Source organism: Rhamphochromis longiceps, linkage group LG16 (assembly GCF_057381845.1).
Source record: "Rhamphochromis longiceps isolate RC_006_pf linkage group LG16, R_longiceps_female_GT1.1, whole genome shotgun sequence".
NCBI lineage: Eukaryota > Metazoa > Chordata > Actinopteri > Cichliformes > Cichlidae > Rhamphochromis > Rhamphochromis longiceps.
The window spans coordinates 25,762,036-25,783,575 of NC_140572.1; the positions used below are offsets into that span (position 1 = coordinate 25,762,036).

General features: G+C 40.0%; 1 protein-coding gene across 1 annotated transcript; it reads left to right on the plus strand.

The window, feature by feature from the left end:
- Positions 1–2,709: 2,709 nt before the first annotated feature.
- On the plus strand, positions 2,710–21,481 carry LOC146651242 (collagen alpha-2(VI) chain-like). The gene is made up of 28 exons (XM_085383887.1): positions 2,710–2,784; positions 4,514–4,682; positions 5,708–6,315; positions 6,398–6,418; positions 6,812–6,877; positions 6,974–7,027; positions 7,113–7,157; positions 7,285–7,311; positions 7,407–7,433; positions 7,538–7,582; positions 7,671–7,724; positions 7,897–7,959; positions 12,389–12,451; positions 12,543–12,596; positions 12,695–12,730; positions 12,815–12,877; positions 13,277–13,339; positions 13,624–13,686; positions 13,857–13,919; positions 14,000–14,050; positions 14,137–14,235; positions 16,779–16,841; positions 16,991–17,026; positions 17,122–17,167; positions 17,252–17,404; positions 17,880–18,335; positions 18,414–18,452; positions 18,535–21,481. The coding sequence occupies exons 2-28, from the start codon at positions 4,520–4,522 to the stop codon at positions 19,134–19,136; spliced, it is 3,123 nt and encodes a 1,040-aa protein (XP_085240013.1). The 5' UTR covers positions 2,710–2,784; positions 4,514–4,519; the 3' UTR covers positions 19,137–21,481.
- Positions 21,482–21,540: the final 59 nt, after the last annotated feature.

Consider the following 21,540-nt stretch of genomic DNA (forward strand, 5'->3'; position numbering starts at 1 on the left):
GCCCATAATTATCACCACCTTGTGTAGCATGGACAGTTCCTTAGATGGATCACCATTATTATATAAAACTTGTGTTCGAGTCAGTGGGGTCATCCCATCTATTCTTATACTCAACCAGTCTACTAGATCTTGCCAAAAGTCAGTTGTTACTGAGCAGGAAAAAAACAAATGATCAATACTTTCCACATTTTGTGAACAAAATCCACATGGCTCTACCTCAAACCCAAACCTTTTTTTAAGCATTTCAGCTGCTGGGTAATATCCATTAATTATTTTAAATTGCATTTCTTTGACTTTGGGGGGGATGGGCCATTTTAAAAAGTGCGTATATTTGTTCGTTATTTTAACATTACTCCCTTTTAGTTTTGTGTTACTGTTAAAGTCGTGAAATAATTTGTTTTTAAATATCTTGTTCATGGTTTTATTATTACAGTTTTTATCCGTCAAAGGAATCTGGTTTAGATGTAAAGAAGGTAGACTAATTTGTGCCTTAGAGTAATACAAATAACCTTGAATCAAACTCAACAGAGGTAAAGGGATTGCCTTACAAACCTTGTCATATTCTCTAAGGGAACACTGAATGTTAAACTTAGCATTAAAAACACCCACTGAGAGAAACTGACCCCTTTCATCAAGTAAGTCTGTTATAAAGATTATGGGTTTTTTTTCAAACCACTCTTTAATAAACAATGACTTCTTATTAATTGTAATTGTTCTGTTATTCCACAAGGTGGAGCAATGTGGTGAAAAGTTATGGGCAAACACCATCTTCCAATAAGACAAGACCTGCTTATGATATTCTGACAGTTTCACAGGCAACTTCAATATATCAAAATCACATTTCAGGAGAAAATCCAACCCTCCCACCTTTTTGAAAATATTTTTTGGGATATGGAACCATATGGAGTCAGGTTTCAAGAGGAAGGCTTTTATCCAGTTTATTTTAAATACTCCAACCATTGATTGAAAATCAGTTGACTTTATACCACCTTTAGCGTAATCTTTGACAAGTTGTGATTTTTTAATGTAATGTGTTTTATTGCGCCAAATGAATTGATAGATTATAGAGTTAATCTTTTTAATACTTTTCGGGGTAATGTATAGTGAGTATGCTGGATAAACCATCTTTGAGACGCCCTCTGATTTGGATAATAGATTGCGTCCAAAAATTGTAATATCTCTCGTCAACCAATGATTTAGTGTTTTGGACATGCCATCAATTTTGTCTTTTAGGTTTTTTGATTCTCTAGTGTTGATGTCTTTGTTTAAATAGATGCCTAGATACTTAACTTCATTTTTCACTGGAATCGTCCTCATGCTATTTTCCAAACAATCATAAAGTGGCAAAAGTTCACACTTCTTTAGGTTCAGACACAAGCCTGAAGCTTTAGAAAAAATTGAAATGACATTCAATGCTTTCTCGAGTATTGATTTATCCTTTAAAAATATTACTGTGTCATCTGCAAACTGACTTATTTTCAGTTCAATATCAAAAATGTTTATTCCTTCGATGTCTGAATGGTTCACAATGAGGTAAGCCATTAATTGAGTGGGGCACACTGTGGCCAAGTTGACAGGGTGTTCTAGGAATCCATCCTACCCTACCCGTTGTTTCTGCGCATGCGCACAACACGAAATCCAGTGGCGAACCGTCCTACCTTTGTGAATATGAGCTAGAAACATACTCTGATGGGTAAAGTGCCAAACCATGCTACCTTTGTGAATGTGACCGACAAGCATAGTTTAACGGGTAAAATGAAGTGGCAAACCGTCCTGGCTTTATGAATATGAGCTACAAGCATAGTCTGATGGGAAAAGTTAAGTGGCAAACCGTAATACCTACTTAAATTTGTGTTGGAATTACTCTGTGACAACAGAAATGTGCATAAACTACTTACGGTAGGACGTTTTGCCAAAGTAGGACCGGTGGATGCTGGCTTTCTCACTGAACTACAGGTAAAGACCAGGTATATGTGGATGCAAACATGCCTCCATATATTAAATATATACATTTTTTTTAATTAGACCTCATGAAAATGTACCCAGAAAATGGAAATAGGAACATTTCTTTAAAAACAAACAAACAACAAAAACGTGCTAATTAAAGTAAGCTGCATGCTCGGTTTTCACATTGTCAGCATCTTTCTTTGTCTTAATTCAGGGTCTCTTTGATTTTAAAGTAAGAAAAGCAGTCAATCCTCATCTTTGACAGGCTGGAGGCAGAAAACACTCATCATTTGATTTTCCTTTCAACAGTCTGATCTAATAACTGGATAAAGTGAAAGTATGGTAAAAAGAATAAAGCTTCTGCACTTAAATTCCAGCATGACATCTCTCACGCTGTATAGCCTTGAAACATAAACAGAGGGGGTGAGTGTGAGCAGCTGTCTCCATGTAAGGATATGTAGCACTGGGAGCTGATGTGTTTGTAAAGCTGCCATTAGAGAGAATCTGCTGTGACTCTGACATTGAATCCGTCTGATCAGGTGGATAAATGGCTTATTTCAGCCTTTTCTATTTATTCGAAACCTCTTAAGTCTCCAGACCTGTCCTGGAGACCTTGCTGATCTCCAGCTGCCAGCAAACAATCATCTGAACATCTCTCTTTCTCCAGTGACGCCTGCGTCTCTAGCGCTCGTTCGCAAACGACCCAGAGCTGCCCCTCCATCCCCCCTCTAATGTTTTCTTATTGGGAACAGTCCCGCTGAGACGGGTGTGTCAGGTTTACCATCTGTAGGTCTCTAATCGCAGCTTGGAGTTTACTTTCTCTTTTCCGTCTTCTCGGTAAGCAGCCTACATTTTATTTTAAATTTACCGGAGATTTAAAGGGTTGTACTGCACGCTATACCGACTGATAGACCGTATAAATTAATCTTCTGGTTACCTCTTTTTTTCCCTACAGTTAATGTGAATTTTAGAATATATTTAGATTCTCTGTGGTGTAAAACAAAAACTTTTTTTTGACTTCTTTCAGAAAAGAAAAAGGTGTTCCATCTCTGTAGTACTCCACTTAACATGACAACATAAATTAATTTTCATTAAATGCTTATATATATTATATTGCATGTTTATTTTGAAAAGAAAAGAAAAGAAACTGCATAAAACATGAAATTACGTTTTAAAGGTTATAATTGGGCCTGTGTCTGAAATCAGTCTTCACATGTTTTTTTCTTAACTTCTAAATGTGTATAAAGTGGATAGATTTTTATTTTTGTGTGCCTGTGTGTGGCTTTTCTGCCATTGTATGCCTCAAGCTACGTTTGAGGCACACAATGTGTTTAAATAAAGGATTTAACAATACAATTAAGCATCGGCACAGGACACTTTGTTAGGTATAATCTGTATAATGTATAATCTAATAAAATTAAACAGGACTGCTCTACCAGAGAGTCGCGTTTCTGATTTACTTTTTATTTGTTTTATTTTTTTGATCACGTTGACATTGAAATGTTAATAAAGTAAGTGGAGCATTCAGAATGCATTGGGCAGCTTTCAGTGCAAGTGCAGTGTGGTAACAGAGAAGAGAGTTGACTTTGAGCATGGCATGGTTGTTGTTGACAGGATCTGAGTGTTTAAAAAACTGTTGACTGGAATTTTCCTGCACAAAATTGGATGATAGAAGATCGTAAAAAACATTGCCTGGTCTGATGAGTTTATTCCTGCTGCAGCATTTGGATGTGATGCTATCAGTTAAATATGGAGCAAAATCTTGTGTGGATTGTTTTTACCACCCTATTGAATCCATGCCGTGAAGAATTAAGTCAGTCCTGAAGGTAAAAGAGGGCCTAACTCAGTACTTGCAAGCTATGTGAAGTAGCGTGTAAATACAGTATGATTTTAATAGAATAAAACTGTTCAGTATGCCCTCTGGGACGTGATAGAGCGGAAGCATTAAACCAAATAAGTTACATTCCATCTCTGTGCAACATCAACATCAGCACCCCCGCCCACAGGTTGGATTTTTATCTTGTTGTTTTTTTGTATTTGAAATTCCTGACATGAAATAGTCTGGAAGCCCCTCCTGCAGACTGAAGTTGCACTAACCAGCAGTTTTAAGCTGAGTTTTATTCATTTGTCATTTCTGATGTTGGTTTATGCTGTTGGAATTTTCCACTTCCAGAAAAAAATTGTAAATTATCACCAGCAATAACACACCACCGTCTTGTCAGCTCTTATCAAACAGTAACTCTCGTGGGATGGTAGTTCCACAGAATCTTTCCTGCTCCTTCTGATTTCAGTTTAATTAAACAGGTGGGATGAAACATGCAGTTTCAAACATTCTTCTGTCTTCTGTTTCCACACAGTGCGGTTGTTCACTGACATGACTTAAAACAACATTAAACATTCCTAAGCGCTGTGTAGACGCCTTCTGTGAACACTCACATGTTTGACAGCTATTTCCTGCATTAAGTTACAGCTTTACAGTCAAAAATAATCTCTGAAGAACAGTTTTATTCATCCCTGCTTGTCTTGTTTGGGTTTTTCTTTTTTGTTTCTTTTCTTTTCTTTTCAGAAAAAAATGACAATGCTTTCAGGGTTTGTCTTTGTATTGCTGGTCCAAACTGTAAACCTTCAACTTACACCTCGAGGACCCAGACCAATACCGGGGCGAGGTGACAGTCCAGAGCCAACGGTACCTCCACTCTTGCCTGAACCCACACCAAGACCTGAAGGCTGTGAAGGTGAAGGTTCCCTTAATTTCTTTCTGGGTTAAAATAATGGTAATTTTTTTTTTTTTTTTGACTTTAATTGATTCAGCTGTGAAAGTATTTGGATCCTCTGTATACCAAAGTAATCTAGAGTCAAATGTGAGGATACCTGTGTGACAGCATGCAGCTAAAGCTCAGCTAAAGGAAGCACAGCAGTAAATTTGCAACAGAATGGCTGAGAAAACCAAAGAATGGAGCTGTTGCAATGGTACAGTTAATGTCTAGACCTTAATCTGATTGAAATGCTCTGGTAGAAACAAGCTGTGCAGAAGGAAATGCCTGCAAACCTCAGTAAAGGCAATGCTGTAAAGATAAGCGGCCAAATTTTGTCGACGATGATGTGAGAGACTGATAAAATCATACCAAAAATCATTACTTCAAGCTATTGCTACTTAAGGTGGTTCTAATAAGGTGGTTATATTAAGATGGTTCTATAACCTGAAGCAAAGGCTCCAGCTCCTATGTGCTCTTTAATTTCTACACGTTTTAGCGAACATGTGTTTTCCTCTGCAAGACTGCACAATCTTAAACAATCTTGGTTTGCTGTGCTCAGCTAAAAAACACAAACAAACAAAAACTAAGCCAGATGATTGACCAGTTATTTCCCCTCATGTCCCTTTTCAAAAAATAGCTTCAGTCATTTTTGCACAGTGACCACGATTTACATTTATAGACTTAAAAAAGAAAAACACGACGTCCGGTCAGCAAAATTTGAATCTGAGAGGCCTGTGCTATCTATTTAGCATGTAGTAGTTAGATCTCTGCAGCACAACACATAAATGTCTTATAGTCCTCACATTTTTCATCATTTTCATTCTATCTGTGTAACCTGGCAAAATCAACCAGCCCAGGACACAAACTACACAGATTAATTTGCTGCTTTTTATTATGATGTTTCAAGTATTAAATAATTAGGGTGAAAGTGATGCATTTCAGCATCTAAAAACAATTTCATTATTTTTCTAATTAAAAGTAACAGCTGTCTTCTCCTCCAGCAGGTATAATCGACTGTCCCATCAGGGTGTACTTCACTATTGACACCTCAGAAACCATCGCATTGCAGGAGCCCCCACCTGGCAGCCTGGTGGAGAGTATCAGAGAATTCACAAAGATCTTTGCCGAGAGGCTGGCTGATGAGGAGTACAGGGGCCATATCCAGATCACTTGGTCCATAGGTGGGCTGCACTTCTCCCAGAAGCAGGTGGTCTTCAGCCAGCTCACAACCAGAGAGAACTTCATCAGGAATCTCGCTTCGATCCGATACCTGGGCAAAGGCACTTACATCGACTGTGCCCTCAAAAACATGACTCACCAGATGACCCAACATTACACAGAGACGAAGGCGGTTCTCTTCGCTGTGGTCATCACTGATGGCTACGTGACAGGAAATCCATGTTCAGGGATCAAGGTGATGGCGGAAAAGGCCCGGGATCAAGGGATCCAGATTTTCTCAGTAGCAGCGTCCAAGGAGATCGATGAATTTGGAATGAGGGAGATAGCGAACTCTCCGTATGAGCTGTTCCGTGACGACTACATAGCGGTGGAAATCGTTGATGGGAAACCAAGACTAAGCACTAAAACCATTGATCGTATCATAAAAGCAATGGTGAGCTGACATCTTTTAGCCTTAAAATGTTGTGTCAGGTGACTCTCACTGACTGCTGTCTTTTTTCTCTTTTTTTTTGCAGAAATACCAAGCATATTTACAGGTAAGAAGGTTACTCATTATGTTAAGTTCCACATAATGAGTGTATGTGCAAGTAATCCCTATTAGCCACAAGCTCAGGATCCAACCCTGTCAGTTTCACACATTTTTTGTACTGTTGGCTGTTTGTGAAGTCAAAGAGAGGATATGTTCCCCCCGCCCACTTGCCTTTCAAATACTCTCTTTACCAAAGACAACCAATCAGAATAAAACTGCCACAAAGGGAAGGGGGAAGGAGCTAAAAAGGCTTGTTTCAGTCACTCATGCAAAGCTGCTATAAGTCCAAGACTGAAACAATGAAGTTGGAAATTAGCAGAATAGCTTCCTTTAAACAATTCTGGTATTTAAAAGGCTTCAGTCTTTTAATATTGTTTTGTTTTTCTCTTCCATCTCACAGTGTTACAAACCAAGATGTTTCGAGAGTCCTGGGCGCCCTGGACTAAGAGGTCCCTCAGGTCCAAAAGTGAGACTTAAAAACTGAATTAAAGTCAATAATTTTTATTATTGCTCGTGCCAATGATTCATCTTTTGAAATGCGTATGTCTCTGGATCTTTATAGGGCACAAAAGGAGACAGAGGCCCTCTAGGGCCAAAGGGTGAAAGAGGAAGACAGGTACCTAGAATTTACGTCTAGAAACCTAAATATATTTTAAAAAGTGCATTGTTATTTACTGAGTTATATATTTGTTACATTTCAGGGTGATCCTGGCATTGAAGGTCCAATTGGACGACCTGGTCCAAAGGTTTGCTGAGCCCAACTCGTTGATGATTTTATTTCATTAAAATTAATTAAATTATTTAACTGATTTAATTAAAATTACACGATGTATTTTTAATCTCATTAATGTGTCCTTTTGTGCTTTTCCGTAGGGAGAGGCTGGTTTAAAGGGTGACAAGGTAAGAGTTAAAATCCTTATATTTCTCATTTCTGTTCATTTATTAAACTGAAGGAAGTGTTTTGGGGGACTAATGGGTCTGTTTTATCTCAACAGGGGGAAATTGGATTAACTGGAGCAAAGGTAAAAAAAAAAAAAAAACAGTTTAATGCTTCATCTTCGTGCACCGCAACATCCAAAATTAAGAGCGTTTATGCACTGAAGTTCATTTTATCTCTTCGCTAAAGGGTGTTGCCGGTTCGACTGGCAAGAATGGAACTGATGGGCAAAAGGTGAGTGTTTACGGTGAGATTTTTACTGTAATGGTAATCTGATTATAAATATACTGATATTATATGAATGCTCCTTTGAAATCTTCAGGGGAAAATTGGACGAATTGGAGCTCCCGGTTGTAAAGGTGATCCAGGCGACAAGGTAAGTCGAGCATTTAATATTTATTTGTATGTCTTTGTTTCATTTTAACAACTTATATCAGCCATACAGCTGCATGTATTTCACTGATTCTCTTTAACATTGACTTTTTCTAGTATTGTTAGCATTTCTGGTTAAATGAACCACTGAGACACTTTTTATTTGTCTCTAATAGGGACCAGATGGCTACCCAGGAGATGCTGGTGAAACTGGACTATTAGGTGACAAAGGAGAAAAGGTTTGAATTAAATCACAATAATCTAATCATTTCGGTTCATACTGAAAGAGACAGAGTGTTATTTAGAGTGAACAAAAAAATATATTCACACGATTGCATTTTGGTATGTGGTCAGTTGGTAATTTCAGCACTTGAGTCTAGAGTGAAGTATTCACAGTAATTAGATGGATTCTAGTGAAGTCATTTCCGTACTGTAGTGGTTATCACATTCACCTGATAATAACAAGCCCAACCTTTTCAGAAAAGTGGTCTTGTAGTAAAGATTGACCCTCACAAAGACCAAACAAAAATACATATTAAACCTTGTCTATCTAAAATAATAGTAGTTGGTTCACTTAACAGAACTTACTGTTTTAACCTGACATGCCAGCTTGTGCAGGCATTTGGTGTTTAATCTTAGCAGATCACAATTGAACTTAGCTGAATTGAATTGAACTCAGGACCTTCTTGCTATGCGCCAAAAGTGCTAACCACCATGCCACCAGATATATGAAAGGAAAGTACTGTCACTAGAAAACAGCGTGAAATTTTCAGTGTGCTTCTTAAAGGTGGCACAGCAGAGCCTTAAAGAACCATTTCTAATATTTCTTTAGCTTTAACAGGTGTCAGAACAGCTGAACGATGTGATCTTCTAGGATTAAACACCAAATGCCTGCACAGGCTGGCCTGTCGGGTTAAAACAGTAAGTTCTGTCAAGTGAACCAACTACTATTATTTTTAGTTGGGCAAGGTTTAATATGTATTTTCTTTTGGTCTGTGTGAGGGTCAATATTTACTTCAAGACCACTTTTCTGCCTATGTGGTGCTGGTGCTACAGCAACACATTCATAGATGATTCACAGATACCGTGATTCATAACATTTTGACTGTTTATTAAACAGTCAAAATGTGCTCTGATTGCCAAAAGGTACAAGCACCAAGAAAGGTCAGAGAAAAATATTTAAAGACCAGCTGTTTGGAGATCTCTAAATCACCACACGTCTCCTTTATCTTCTGAAAGAGAAAGAAAGAAGTGTGTACATTATTGTACTTTATTGAGCCCTGTGGGGAAATTGCTCTCTGCATTTAACCCATTCACTCAGTGAAGCAGCGGGCAGCCATTGGGCGCCCGGGGAGCAGTGTGTAGGGACGGTACCTTGCTCAGGGGTACCTCAGGGTAGCTGTTAAGGGGAATCGAACCCCCGACCTTCCGATCATGGGGCAACCACTCTACCTACTGAGCTATCCCTGCCCTGCAGGTCTGGACTGTAGTCAGATAGATAATATAAACCCCAAACTCCTTTTAATAACTGCTTTACCTTGAGGTTGACAAAGGTTTTGTGAAGGAAAGAGAGAGTCTCCTTTATCATGTCATATTAAATTTGTTGCCCCCCATACACACACACACACACACACCCACTGCTGCTCTGTAGATGTGCCCCTGTTTCCTGTTACGCTCATACTGCAAAATTTTGCCCAGCAGCAGCTGCATTTCTTTTTGCCTGTTTTGCGTGTTTAACCTTTTCATATCTTTTATTATTAGATTTTGTCTTCCTTTGAAAAAGTACTCCTCTGCTCCTAGCAGACCTATCAACACCACCACTTTCATGGGAACATGCCCACAGCTAGATTGGAAAAACCTGACTGAACTTATCCTGTTGATAAGGACTTTGTGTGACTGCTTAGCCAGATTAATGACTGAAAGATATCCATGATATGTTGAATTTGCTTGGTAGTGCAGCCTCTTGCTGTTGTGCTAATAAGAGCTTTAGATTATGATATTATGTATTGCCTTTCTGTGGCAACACGTTTGCCTCAAAATTGATAGATTAGGCTTATGTGGGCTGTCTGACCGTTAATTGAAGTATAAACAGAAAAGCCCTCCACCAAAAACACTGTCGTGTTCAAGACGAATGAGGGAACGTGAGAGCAGCTTCAGCCAGTGAATTAGAGTTTAACAGCTCTCATTAGTTAAGGCACTTCTGTGACACTGAGATGTGCATTGATTTGTGGGTGCATTTTAAAATATGCCTGTCACAACGGAAGCAAAAATCCAAATCTTTCAGTTTGTCTTCTTAAAGGATTTTTTTAAAAAGCTATAATTAGGTTTTTGTCTTTTTTTAAATTGATCTTAAAAATACTTGTCTGTATTGCATGGCACGTGGTGTAGTGGTTAGCACTTTCACCTCACAACAAGAACAGTCCAGAGACATGCGTGTTTGGTTAATGGGTGATTCTAAATTGGGCATCGGCATGAATATTAAAACAAATGTCACAAATTCCAGAACTCCTAATCTGGACATGCATATCACAGAGAAGCTGAACATTAGTCTGAATAGCAGTTAACATGTGGCCTAACATGTGCCACCAAACAGTGTGCTGACATGTTAGCACCTTCATCGTGCTGTATTCATAAACAGGAACCCCCTCCCTTTTCCAGCCATGCAAACATAACATATGTTATGCAGTGAAATGACAGCACATAAATACAAAGAGGAAATGCTCTTTTTTTCATAATTAAATCATCTGACATAGCTGACGGCTGCAGCAGCTCGGCAGACATTTTTTCGACATTTTTTTTCTTGACATATTTGTGTTTATTCTGTCAGTACATTCAACATGTACAGCTCATGCAGATGTAAATGTTGATACTGATGATTTCCGTAATTATGCGTCATGAATGTAGCCAAAGCACAGCTCAGACTAAATATTTGGGCTGTGTGCAGACATCCAGTCTCGATCAAAAGTTTAAGACCACTTGAAAAATGACCTAAAAAAGAAAGAAATCATAATTTGCATGGTTGGATCTTAACAAGGTTCCAAGTAGAGCTTCAGCATGCAACAAAAAGAAATGGGGATGAGCCGGAAAAAAATTTGAGCATACAATTTATTGAAAACAATGTTTAAACTGTCTGATCAGTTTAGGACCACACCTCAAAAAAACAAACAAACAAACAAAAAACCACTGTAACCTGCAGGCACTGTGTACCCTAACGTTCTCCTGTTGGAAAACCCAGCTGTTACCACACAGACAATGTTGCTCTCTGCAACATCTGGACATAGCCAGCAACTGTTTGACACCCCTGCACCTCCTGAAGCTCCATTGTTCCACTGAAGGAAAAAGCACCCCAGACCATTAATGCGCCCCCTCCACTGTGGCGCGTAGAAAACATCTCAGGTTGGATCTGCTTGTCATGCCAGTAAGTTTGGAAACCGTCAGAACCATCAAGGTTACATTCTGATGTTTATGGGGCTCCAGTCAGGACCAGTAACGGCCTTAATTTGGTTCAAGGACTGTCCAGTGTCTTTACAGGCAGGCAATTGGATCCTCCAGCTCAGTGCTGGTGAAATTTCTTTGGGTCTTCCACTTTTTGACTTTTTTGTTCCATAACGCTAGGAGTCATTTAAGAAATTCCAAATGACAGTCTTACTGCGCCCCACCTCAGCAGCGATGGCGTGCTGCAAGAGATCCTGCTTATGCAGTTCCAGGGGTGCACATAAGTGAGCTGTTTGAAGCCAGCTCATTTCCTGCAACCACTTTTCCAAGAATACGTGCTTCTTTTGCGGTTCTGACTCCTTCTGACATTTGTTTGGAGGTGTAGGAACACCAAAGTAATTGCTTAAAGGAGCTTGCTTCTTCGACATCTTTAAGAGTTCTAAACAAATGTCTGTCCTCTTCCAGAAAATCTTATGTACGCAAATGCGCGTTGCAACTTCTTATCTGGTGCGTGTCTTTTATTTTGACCACGCATGCGCACCTGCGGACCACTTATGTGCACCCCTGGCAGTTCAACATCCCGACCACATTCAAAAAGGGAACATTTTTTTTGCCATCAGAACGTCATGACAGTGTGACTACCTGACAGAAAATGACAATGAATCCACATTTTTGCACAGATTTGGCCTTTGAATGGCATGTAGTTATACATTTTTGATCAGCTGTAAAACATTTTAAGCGTTGTTTTCAATAAATTGCATGCTCAAAAAATGTTCTGTCTCGCTCCCATTTCTTTTTGTTACATGTTGAAACTCCACTTGGAACCTTGTTAAGATCCAACCATGCAAAATATGATATTTTGGCATTTTTAAAGTCTTAGATTTTTGATTGGGACTGTATCTTTGCCCATGCTCACTCAACTACAGAATCAATGACTAGACAATCAGACATGACCATTTTTTTCCTTATAAACTTATTTTATTATCGTGGCTCAAGAGTTGGCAGTTCGTCTTGTAATCGGAAGGTTGCCGGTTCGAGCCCCGCCTCCGACAGTCTCGGTCGTCGTGTCCTTGGGCAAGACACTTCCTTAGGGACTAGTAAAGCGCTATACAAATACAGGCCATTTACCATTTTTTTAGAGTTCACTGAAGCTCAGTTATTAATAATGTTACATTATGTCCAGTTATGTATTTTTTGTGGCTTTTCTTTTTGATTGTTTTTGCATTTGTTTAGGGTGACACAGGCCTTCCTGGAAAGCCAGGCCCCCCAGGCCCTAAGGGTAATCCAGGTCTGAAGGTAACCTTCAAATTAAAAAAACAAGTGGAAAAAATACTGAGCGCACAACAAAGATTTTTCTTTACTTTAAAACTGAATGTCTGCTTTTTAGGGTGAAAGAGGAAACCAAGGAAATCCAGGACAGCCTGGACAAAGAGGGAGTCCGGTACAGCCCTGAATTTATTTTATTTTATGATTTTTTTACATGTGCACTAAACCGATGTTACAAAACCAACTCTCAAATTAAACTGTTGACACTTGCAGGGGAGAAAGGGTTCACCTGGGGCAAAAGGCGAAGAGGTATTTGACTCGTGTTTTTACTTGGAAAAAAAAATCCCCATTTGGAAAATAGTTAAAAGAAATTTACTAAATAAATATTCATAGGGGAGGAGAGGAAACCCGGGAATAAAGGGATCACAAGGAAACACTGGGCCAAAAGGGAAAAAGGTAAGCTTTTGTCATTGTTTTTTTTAATGAATTGTCTTATTGTATGAATGGCATTTCATTTTCCGCTTATTTTTAAGCAAAATTGCACCATTTTAGCTGCTGGTTTGAAATACTGTGAAACACTGGCTTCCTTTGACCTTTTAAGAAAGATGAATTAAGAAAGAACTTTGAGGAAGAAAGTCTGAAGTGTGCTTGTGGTTTTTAATTCTGAGGAACTGAAATAGTGAAATCCCAACTACTATAACACAGTTCTGTCTTTCAGTCGGTCATCTCAGAAAAATTCCTCAGACATTTCCCTGAGCCAGAAGTATTACCTCCCTGTTACTGTTGTGTCTTGTATATATTGGGAAGTAATTAATGGTTTGGTATGAATTCTGACACATTCATTTATTTTGTGAGGGAGAACGAGGCCCGGAGGGAAGCAGAGGTCGGCCTGGGGAAAATGGACTCAAGGGCGCTAAGGTGAGGAGATCACGCTGTGGGTGGATTTTTGATGAGCAATGACTCAGAGGCTTCCCAAGAACCTGGCATGCCTTCATTAGACATTCAACACTGGAGCCATGCTTTCATCATAAAAACACTTATTTTCCAGATGAAAATATCAGAAACTATACAGTAATTTGAAATGATTAGCTTGAAACTGCCAAATCCACATCAGTGAAACTCATCCTGCATGTGCCTGTGTGGGCTGGAGTCAAGGTCGAGTCCAGTAAAAAGGGCTGTCTGTTATTTTCTCTCTCTGACAGGGGGACCTGGGACTACCGGGACCGAGGGGTCAGCCAGGAGAACTAGGCGCCCCTGGACGAAATGTTTGTTCCTTTATAACTTTATCATCATTGTCATCATCATTGTTACTGAATTTCCCGGAGGAAGCCACCCGAGGGATTAATAAAGTTTCATCTAATCTAATCTAATCATCATTTTCTGCTTTTTCAAGTAGATTCTTTTTTTATTTGAATTTTATCTTCTGTGGCTGCAGGGCACGACGGGAGATCCTGGAGATTCAGGACCAAGGGGAGACATTGGGCCACTTGGACCAAAGGTAAAAAGAAAGTCTGAGCATTTCTGTTCATGATTATCAGTAAATAATTTACTCTCATCCACGTTGTTTTTCTTCTAAAGGGTGACAGAGGAAGGCAAGGTTTCAGCTATCCTGGATCAAGGGGACCGCCTGTAACAGCTTTCTTTTTACCTCATAAAATGACCTGCATGTCTCAAGATGTTTCTTCTTGAGGCTAAAGCAACTCTGATATTTAAAGGGAGACAGGGGTGCACCAGGTAGGAGAGGACCCAGAGGGAGCAGAGGTGACTGTGGCGCCAAAGGAGAATCTGGAAATAAAGGGCAACCAGGAGCGCCTGTAAGATGCGATTGTTAAACCACTGATGATGTACAGTTTTACTTTTATAGATGTTTGCACTCATAAACAGGACAGGACAGAGAGACTTGGCCTTATCCGCTGCCTACACTGTTGTCCACAGAGGCTTTAAGTCAGCAAACAAGCCAACGAGATCCTTGATTAAATTCATGTGCAAACTTTAAATTTCCTGTTGTCCATGCTGTTCTGCTGCAAAAAATACCTGAAAGTTGGTCCACACATCCCAAAAATTGTCTTCTCACCTCTTGGAGAATGTGAACCTACAGATGGTTATGACAGCCAACACAGAGCAGCGAAGCACACAGCACTGTGTGACAGCACGACAAAGGGGCAAGAGTAGACTTAGAAAACAGTTGGAAGACACAATCGGAACAAATCAGGGATAGCGAGGCAGGGAATTTAAACTAGATACAGAGCACAAAACACACAAGACAACCAAATTAAGACAGGAAGCAGCTAAACATGCAGACTCATATGCAACACAAGCTGGAAACAACCAGAGGAAAGACTCGGGGAACAGAGGAGGATCACAAAGGGAACTAATAAATTTAAACTCACCAACAGTGTTGGTCAAGTTGCTTGAAAAAAGTAATCAGTAACTAATTACTGATTACTTCCCAAAAAGTAATCCCGTTACTTTACTGATTACTTATTTTCAAAAGTAATTAATTACTTACTTAGTTACTTTTTAAAAACACGATTTACAACCTGAAGAGGTGATAAAGCGATAGATCTTTCAGCCCAATTCTACTTTTTCTGCATAATCCATCATACAAAATGTAATCAAATGGAAAAGTCTCTTTTTTTAAAACTTGTTTTATCAGTTTTAATCTTTTAACTTTATGCATCAAGCAAAAATTTAATTATATGCAACATTCTCTGACTTGAATAAATTAGTTTAACATTTAAACCTATTTTCTGCACATTCCAGGACATAAAATAAAATGTTTTTTTGTGTTTACACTCAGTCTTTCAAATAGATGCAAGTAAAACACAGCAGAAAATAAATAACATCAAAGACTAGCGGTCCTGTTGCTCTATTTTCACCTGTAAAGCAGGAGTGGGGTAGGCGGAGGTTTACCCTGGTGCAGGTGTGCTGCAGCGATCAGTTGAAGAATCCACGAGTTTCTCTGTGAATTTCCCATTACGTCATAGTGCACTCGGTGCTTGTTTAGGGTTTTTTTTTCGTTGTAAAAAGAAGTTTTCTCCCCACGCACAACGGACACTAATGTTTTTGTCACTTTTTATGGAATCAAACTCAAACTAAGGTCAGTACTTCCACGCTTTAAACGCTGCATGCACGCTCATACTCTCTCCTGTACTCGATATATGATCCATTGTTGATCTGCACACAGCTGTTGTCATGAACGTCGCACTTGCTTACATCACTGTCATGAGACATTCTCGCAAACAAATCACGGTTTTAGTAACGCAGTAACGCAGCGTTCCTACGGGAAAGTAACGGTAATCTAATTACCGTTTTGCAATAGTAATCCCTTACTTTACTCGTTACTTGAAAAAAGTAATCAGATTAACGTGTTACTGCCCATCTCTGCTCACCAATAAGTGAATGAGGTACTGAAGATACAAAAACAAAGAAAATGAAAAGCATCTGGGAATATGATAAACAGAAAGCCAATATAGAGCAATTCCTTATTAAAACTAAAAGAGACAAGAGCACTTAGAGTGTCCAACAACCCCAGAAGGGCAAGGTTTATAGATTTTCACATTTAGTGTGACCTTGACCTGATTTTCAACAAACCCAAATCAGCTCAAGCTGTTTTTGCTCTCTACAATCACACAAAATGACCCAATTACCACGAGTATGTTTTCGCAAATTACATTATATTAAAACGATGCACAGAAATAACACGGGCAGAAAGTAATCAGGTGAAAACATTTATTTGGTCATTTTTTCCTTCTTTTTAATTTTTTTAATGAAAAGTTTCATTCCACCTCCCCGAAACCAATAGTTCATTCTGAATTCTGTTTGCATGGACCGTTTTTATTCTACCTTAACCAATCAGAATAGAAAGCTCGGTGTTTCTGGAAATAGATGTTGCTGGGGATTTTTTTCCACCTTAAACTAAGCATTATCCACCTCTGTTGTGTTGTAATGGAGGCAAAAACGTAGCTGACGAAACTGAAAATATCTGCAGTGCACGGCTGCAAGTCATTTGAGGTTAAGTGTTAAAAAACAAATAAATGAGGTTGAATTTAGTCTCTGGAGTGTGAGCATATCACTTTGTCTTTGCCTCACAGTGACAGTTGTAAAATATGGCAAGGTAAATAAAAAATATGTATGAATTAGGCCAAAGAACAATGCCATTTATGCTGCTGGATATTTTACCAGGTGCTGTTTCCTGTTCAAACACATTACAAATGATCAGACCACAGCAGTCCCACAGGATCACATGACACCAGCTGCATGGGTGTACTGTGCCTTAACAACAGTGTTTTTGCACAGCTTTCAGTGTTTTGTGAGTCATTTAGGTTTCATTGACTGTAAAAATGTTTGTATCTAGGGTGAACCAGGCCAGTCGGGGCCGCCAGGAGAAAGAGGGCCTAGAGGAGAACGTGGGCCTGATGTAAGCTACAGCCACACAGATAATGAGCTGACCATGCATGCAAGTTTGAGATCCAGGTGCATTGTTCTGTGGTGTGTGTGTGTGTGTGTGTGTGTGTGTGTGTGTGTGTGTGTGTGTGTGTGTGTGTGTGTGTGTGTGTGTGTGTATAGGGGGATCCAGGACCAGCAGGCGATTCTGGGCTCACTGTGAGTAAAATTTTAAAAAGACTGATGTATTTTAATGCAAGAATTCCTTTACTCACTTCAGTGTATTACTTTAATCTGCACACATGTCACTGCAGGAATGTGATGTCATGAGCTACATCAGAGAGACGTGTGGTTGCTGCGGTAAGAAAGTATAAGCACTCAAACACAGCTTCATAAATGTGGTGTTTAAACGCGCTGATGGTCTTCTTGTTGTTTGTCTCTCAGACTGCGAGAAGCACTGTGGAGCTATGGACATCGTGTTTGTAATTGATAGCTCAGAGAGTGTCGGGCTGACAAACTTTACCCTGGAGAAGAACTTTGTTATCAACACCATCAACAGGCTGGGATCTATGGCACCCGAACCTACATCAACAACAGGTAACGTCAAGCAAGCAATCGTTCTACAGATTTACCCAAAAGAAATTAAAATACACACCAATCTTCAGTAACACTGTGACTCTGCAGAAACAACTACAGACTAAAGTATTTCAAATCGTGCTACATAAAAATGGTTGATTAATATTCATGCTGAGAACACAACACCAAAACAACAGTTTGTTGTTGTTTTTTGAGCAAGTTGCTAAATACCCAACAAGAGAAAATGAATAATATTACAACTGTGATTCATCCAGGGATGTTTTACTTGTTAAGACTACAGAGCCACTTGTCACTTGCTGACATTATAAATTATGATTGGAGTAAAGCCTGCAACCGCCGTGCTGCTGTAAATGCATCGGTGTTACCGAGTAACCCCTAACAGATTTATCTGTGATGCTTTTCCAAAAAGATTTACAGAAATAATAAATGTAAAAGTTTGACTTTTAGACTGATTAAAGATGTGTGTATCTCCTAGGCACAAGAGTTGGAGTTGTACAATACAGTCACAACGGGACCTTTGAGAGCATTCGTCTCGATGACCCAAACATAAACTCCATGACTGCATTCAAAACTGCAGTGAAGAATCTGAGGTGGATTGCTGGGGGCACCTTCACCCCCTCTGCTCTGAAGTACGCCTATGATAACCTCATCAGGGACAGCAAGAGAGCCCGATCCAAAGTGTCCGTCGTCGTGGTCACAGACGGCCGCTTTGACCCCCGAGACGACGACAATCAGCTCACATACCTCTGCAACGACCCCGCTGTGGTGGTGAATGCCATCGGGATAGGGGACATGTTTGACACCAGACACGACAGCGAGACTCTGGTGTCAATCGCATGCAACAAGAAGGATCGGGCTACTGAGATGAGGCGCTACAGCGATTTGGTGGCTGATGAATTCTTAGAAAAGATGGAAACTGTCCTCTGTCCTGGTAAGCCTGTACCAATAATCTCAGCAGCCTGACAGTACTAGTCCTTGTGTGTTTGTCTAACCTATGATTTCTCACCAGATCCAGTCATTAAGTGCCCTGATCTCCCCTGTACAAGTGGTGGGTTTTATTCATAGTTATATGATTGGTTTATGATGAAACGCACTTCAGGAAGTGATTGCTCTTTTTTGTTTCGTTTCAGAACTTGACTCAGCACCTTGTGTTGCGAGGCCTGTGGATTTGGTATTTCTATTGGATGGTTCAGAGCGTCTCGGGGAGAGAAACTTCCTCCTTGTTCGTGAATTTGTTCAGAAGGTTGCAGACAGGCTGGTACTGGCCAGGACCAGGACCGATCGAGAGCGAGCCCGTCTGGCACTGATGGAGTTTGGCAAGGAGTCAGAGAATCGGGTGGCTCTCTCTCTAACACATGACCCTGTCCAGATTGTTAACAGTTTAACAGCTTTACAGTATCTAGATTCTTCTTCAAGCGTGGCGCCCGGCATCATACATGCCATCAACAACATCCTGGTTAGAGGAAGCGCCCGGCAAACGAGGCCCAATGCAGAGATTTCATTCGTTTTCATTACAGATGGTGTCACTAACAGCGACAACCTGGACGAAGCGATCAGTGCCATGCGTCGTTACGAGGTGGTCTCCACGGTGATTGCCACAGGAAGTGATGTTGATCAAGAAGTCCTGACAAAGCTGGCTATGGGGGACCAGCACGCCATCTTTAAAGCAGAAAAATTCTCAGATTTTTTAAGGTCCGGTATGTTTGATCGTTTCATCCAGTGGGTGTGTTAGAGAGAGAATGCTCCTGTGAGCCAATGCTACAGCTGTTAATCCAGCATTTTCAAGGATAATTAAAATTTATTTCAACCTGATAGTATTTTACATTAATGTGGCTGTTGTGGCTCTATTGAGGAAAGCATCCTACAGTGAAACAAGACTGTGCTCTCTGCAGCTTTATACTGGGTCATAGTGCAGTCCTTGATTTTACCCTCTGAGGATATCTCAGATATCTCTGAGGATATTCTCCATCTTTGAGACCATGCAGAGCCAAGAGCCAACTTCATCCTCCACTTTGTTTAACACCTCACATGTGTACTAAAATTTAAATTAAAACAAAACTTTGACAGGATTTTGTTTTAGCAATTTGTAGAAAATCATCCCAACACTTTCATTTTTGGATGCAGATGCAATTAGCAACAGGTCCACTCCAGGCAGCTAAATTCTAAGCTTAGGTCAGAATCAAAAGCAAAAGTTAAAAGACTACATTGTCTGGATAACCTCAGGAGCTCGCGCTTGTTTCCTCTTGAAGCTTGTAGAGCTGCAATGGCCAAACTGATTGGGGAATACACAAGGTTGAAATAAACTAGATTTCTTCTTTAACCCATAGACAGTATATAAAAGAAACACAGGCACCCACTATGTTTGAAAAGTGAAGCCATGTGCCATACAACTGAGGGTCTCTAGGTGCTTCCTTGTTCTGTCAGTGGTTAAAGTAATTCATTGGCAGCTGCAGCTCAAGCAGAATTTATGGTCCCGCAACGGTGGTGCGTTCACTGTCCGGTAGCAATCCAAGGATGGCCTGTCTGCCTGTTGCCAGATGGAGGCAGTGTGCAAAATATGTGGTACAGCAGTCTGTGGGTCACTCTAGCTTGTGCTGCTGTTGGTACATCAGACAGCCGTGGAGAAGAGCAACTTTATAACATACAAAGAGCTGAAGTGAAAATTAGTGTTTAAAAACAATGAAAAGTGTCCAATGTCTGTGCTTTTCATGTTGTATTCTTCCGCTAGCAGTCCCTGCTCTATTCTGGCCCTCTTGTCAATGAATCAACATTCGGCACACGCTTGCATCATCTGCTTCTAGACACGTGCAGTCAGAATGTTGGGAGGCCTGCACCGGAGTGTGTCTGGGGTGGGTGGAAAAGAAACGTGTACACAGACGGACAAATTTACAGGACCATAAATTACACTTTGCCTTGTGTAACTCAATTTAAGTGGGACTAGATTTTTTTTAATATACACTATATTACCAAAAGTATTCACTCACCCATCCAAATCATTGCATTCAGGTGTTTCAATCACTTCCATGGCCACAGGTGTATAATATCAAGCACCTCCATATGCAGACTGTTTCTGCAAACTTTTATGAAAGAAAACTCTCAGGACATCAGTGAATTTCAGTGTGGTACCGTGATAGGATGTCACCTGTGCAACAAATCCAGTTATGAAATTTCCTCGCTACTAAATATTTCATAGTCAACTGTTAGTCGTATTATAGCAAAGTGATGACAGGGACCCAGCCATGAAGTGGTAGGCTACATAAAGTCACAGAGCAGGATTAACAGCTGCTGAGGGTCATAGCATGCAGAGGTCACAAACTTCCTGCAGAGTCAATTGCTAAAGACTTCATGTAACCTTCAGATTAGCCCAATAACAGTCTACAGAGAGCTTCATGAAGAAGGTTTCCAAGCACAACACAAAGTGTCAGGGTTGTTTTTCAGGAGTGGGGCTTTGCCCCTTACCCTTTTAATGCCTCAACACAAAACACAAGATATTTTGGACAATTTCATGCTCCCAATGTTGTAGAAACAGTTTAGGGAACACCTGTTCGCAGTGCACAAAGTAAGGTTCATAAAGACATGGATAAGCGCGTTTGGTGTGGAAAAACTCGTGAGCTGTGGGCCAAACCTTCTCGTCCAACATCAGTGCCTGACCTCACAAATGTGCTTCTAGAAGAATGGTCGAAACTTCACATAAACACACTCCTAAACCTTCCCAGAAGAGTTGAAGTTGTTACAGGTGCCCAGGGTAGGCTGACAATAATAAACCATTAAGAATGGGATGTCACTCAAGTTCATATGCATGTGAAGGTAGACGAGTGAATACCTTTGGTATATAGTGTATATGGATAAGTGGGACAAAACCTTTTCCATTTTGAACCATTGTCAGCATACTCATGGCCCTAATTAAATTGGCATTCCCACCTCAGAAAAAGGGTTTTTTCTCCAAGAGTTTCACCCTTTTTTCCAAATATGGTCACTTCTGGCTCCAAAGTGCTAAAGTCAAGGATTCAACATGGTGATCCACAAACCAAAGGTTGGCATTATGGTGGCAACGTTCTCTTTTTTTTTTTTTTATACAGTCTATGCTTTAAACACAAAACTGGTTTAGTTTGCTATGCACTGTATAATTTGAAAAT

Excerpts from the sequence above, each read along its gene's own strand:
- LOC146651242 (XM_085383887.1), top strand. The coding sequence starts at position 4,520 with ATGACAATGCTTTCAGGGTTTGTCTTTGTATTGCTGGTCCAAACTGTA. Across the intron at positions 7,028-7,112 it reads AGGGTGAAAGAGGAAGACAG|GGTGATCCTGGCATTGAAGG; the intron begins GTACCTAGAATT and ends GTTACATTTCAG. Across the intron at positions 7,312-7,406 it reads CTGGTTTAAAGGGTGACAAG|GGGGAAATTGGATTAACTGG; the intron begins GTAAGAGTTAAA and ends TTATCTCAACAG.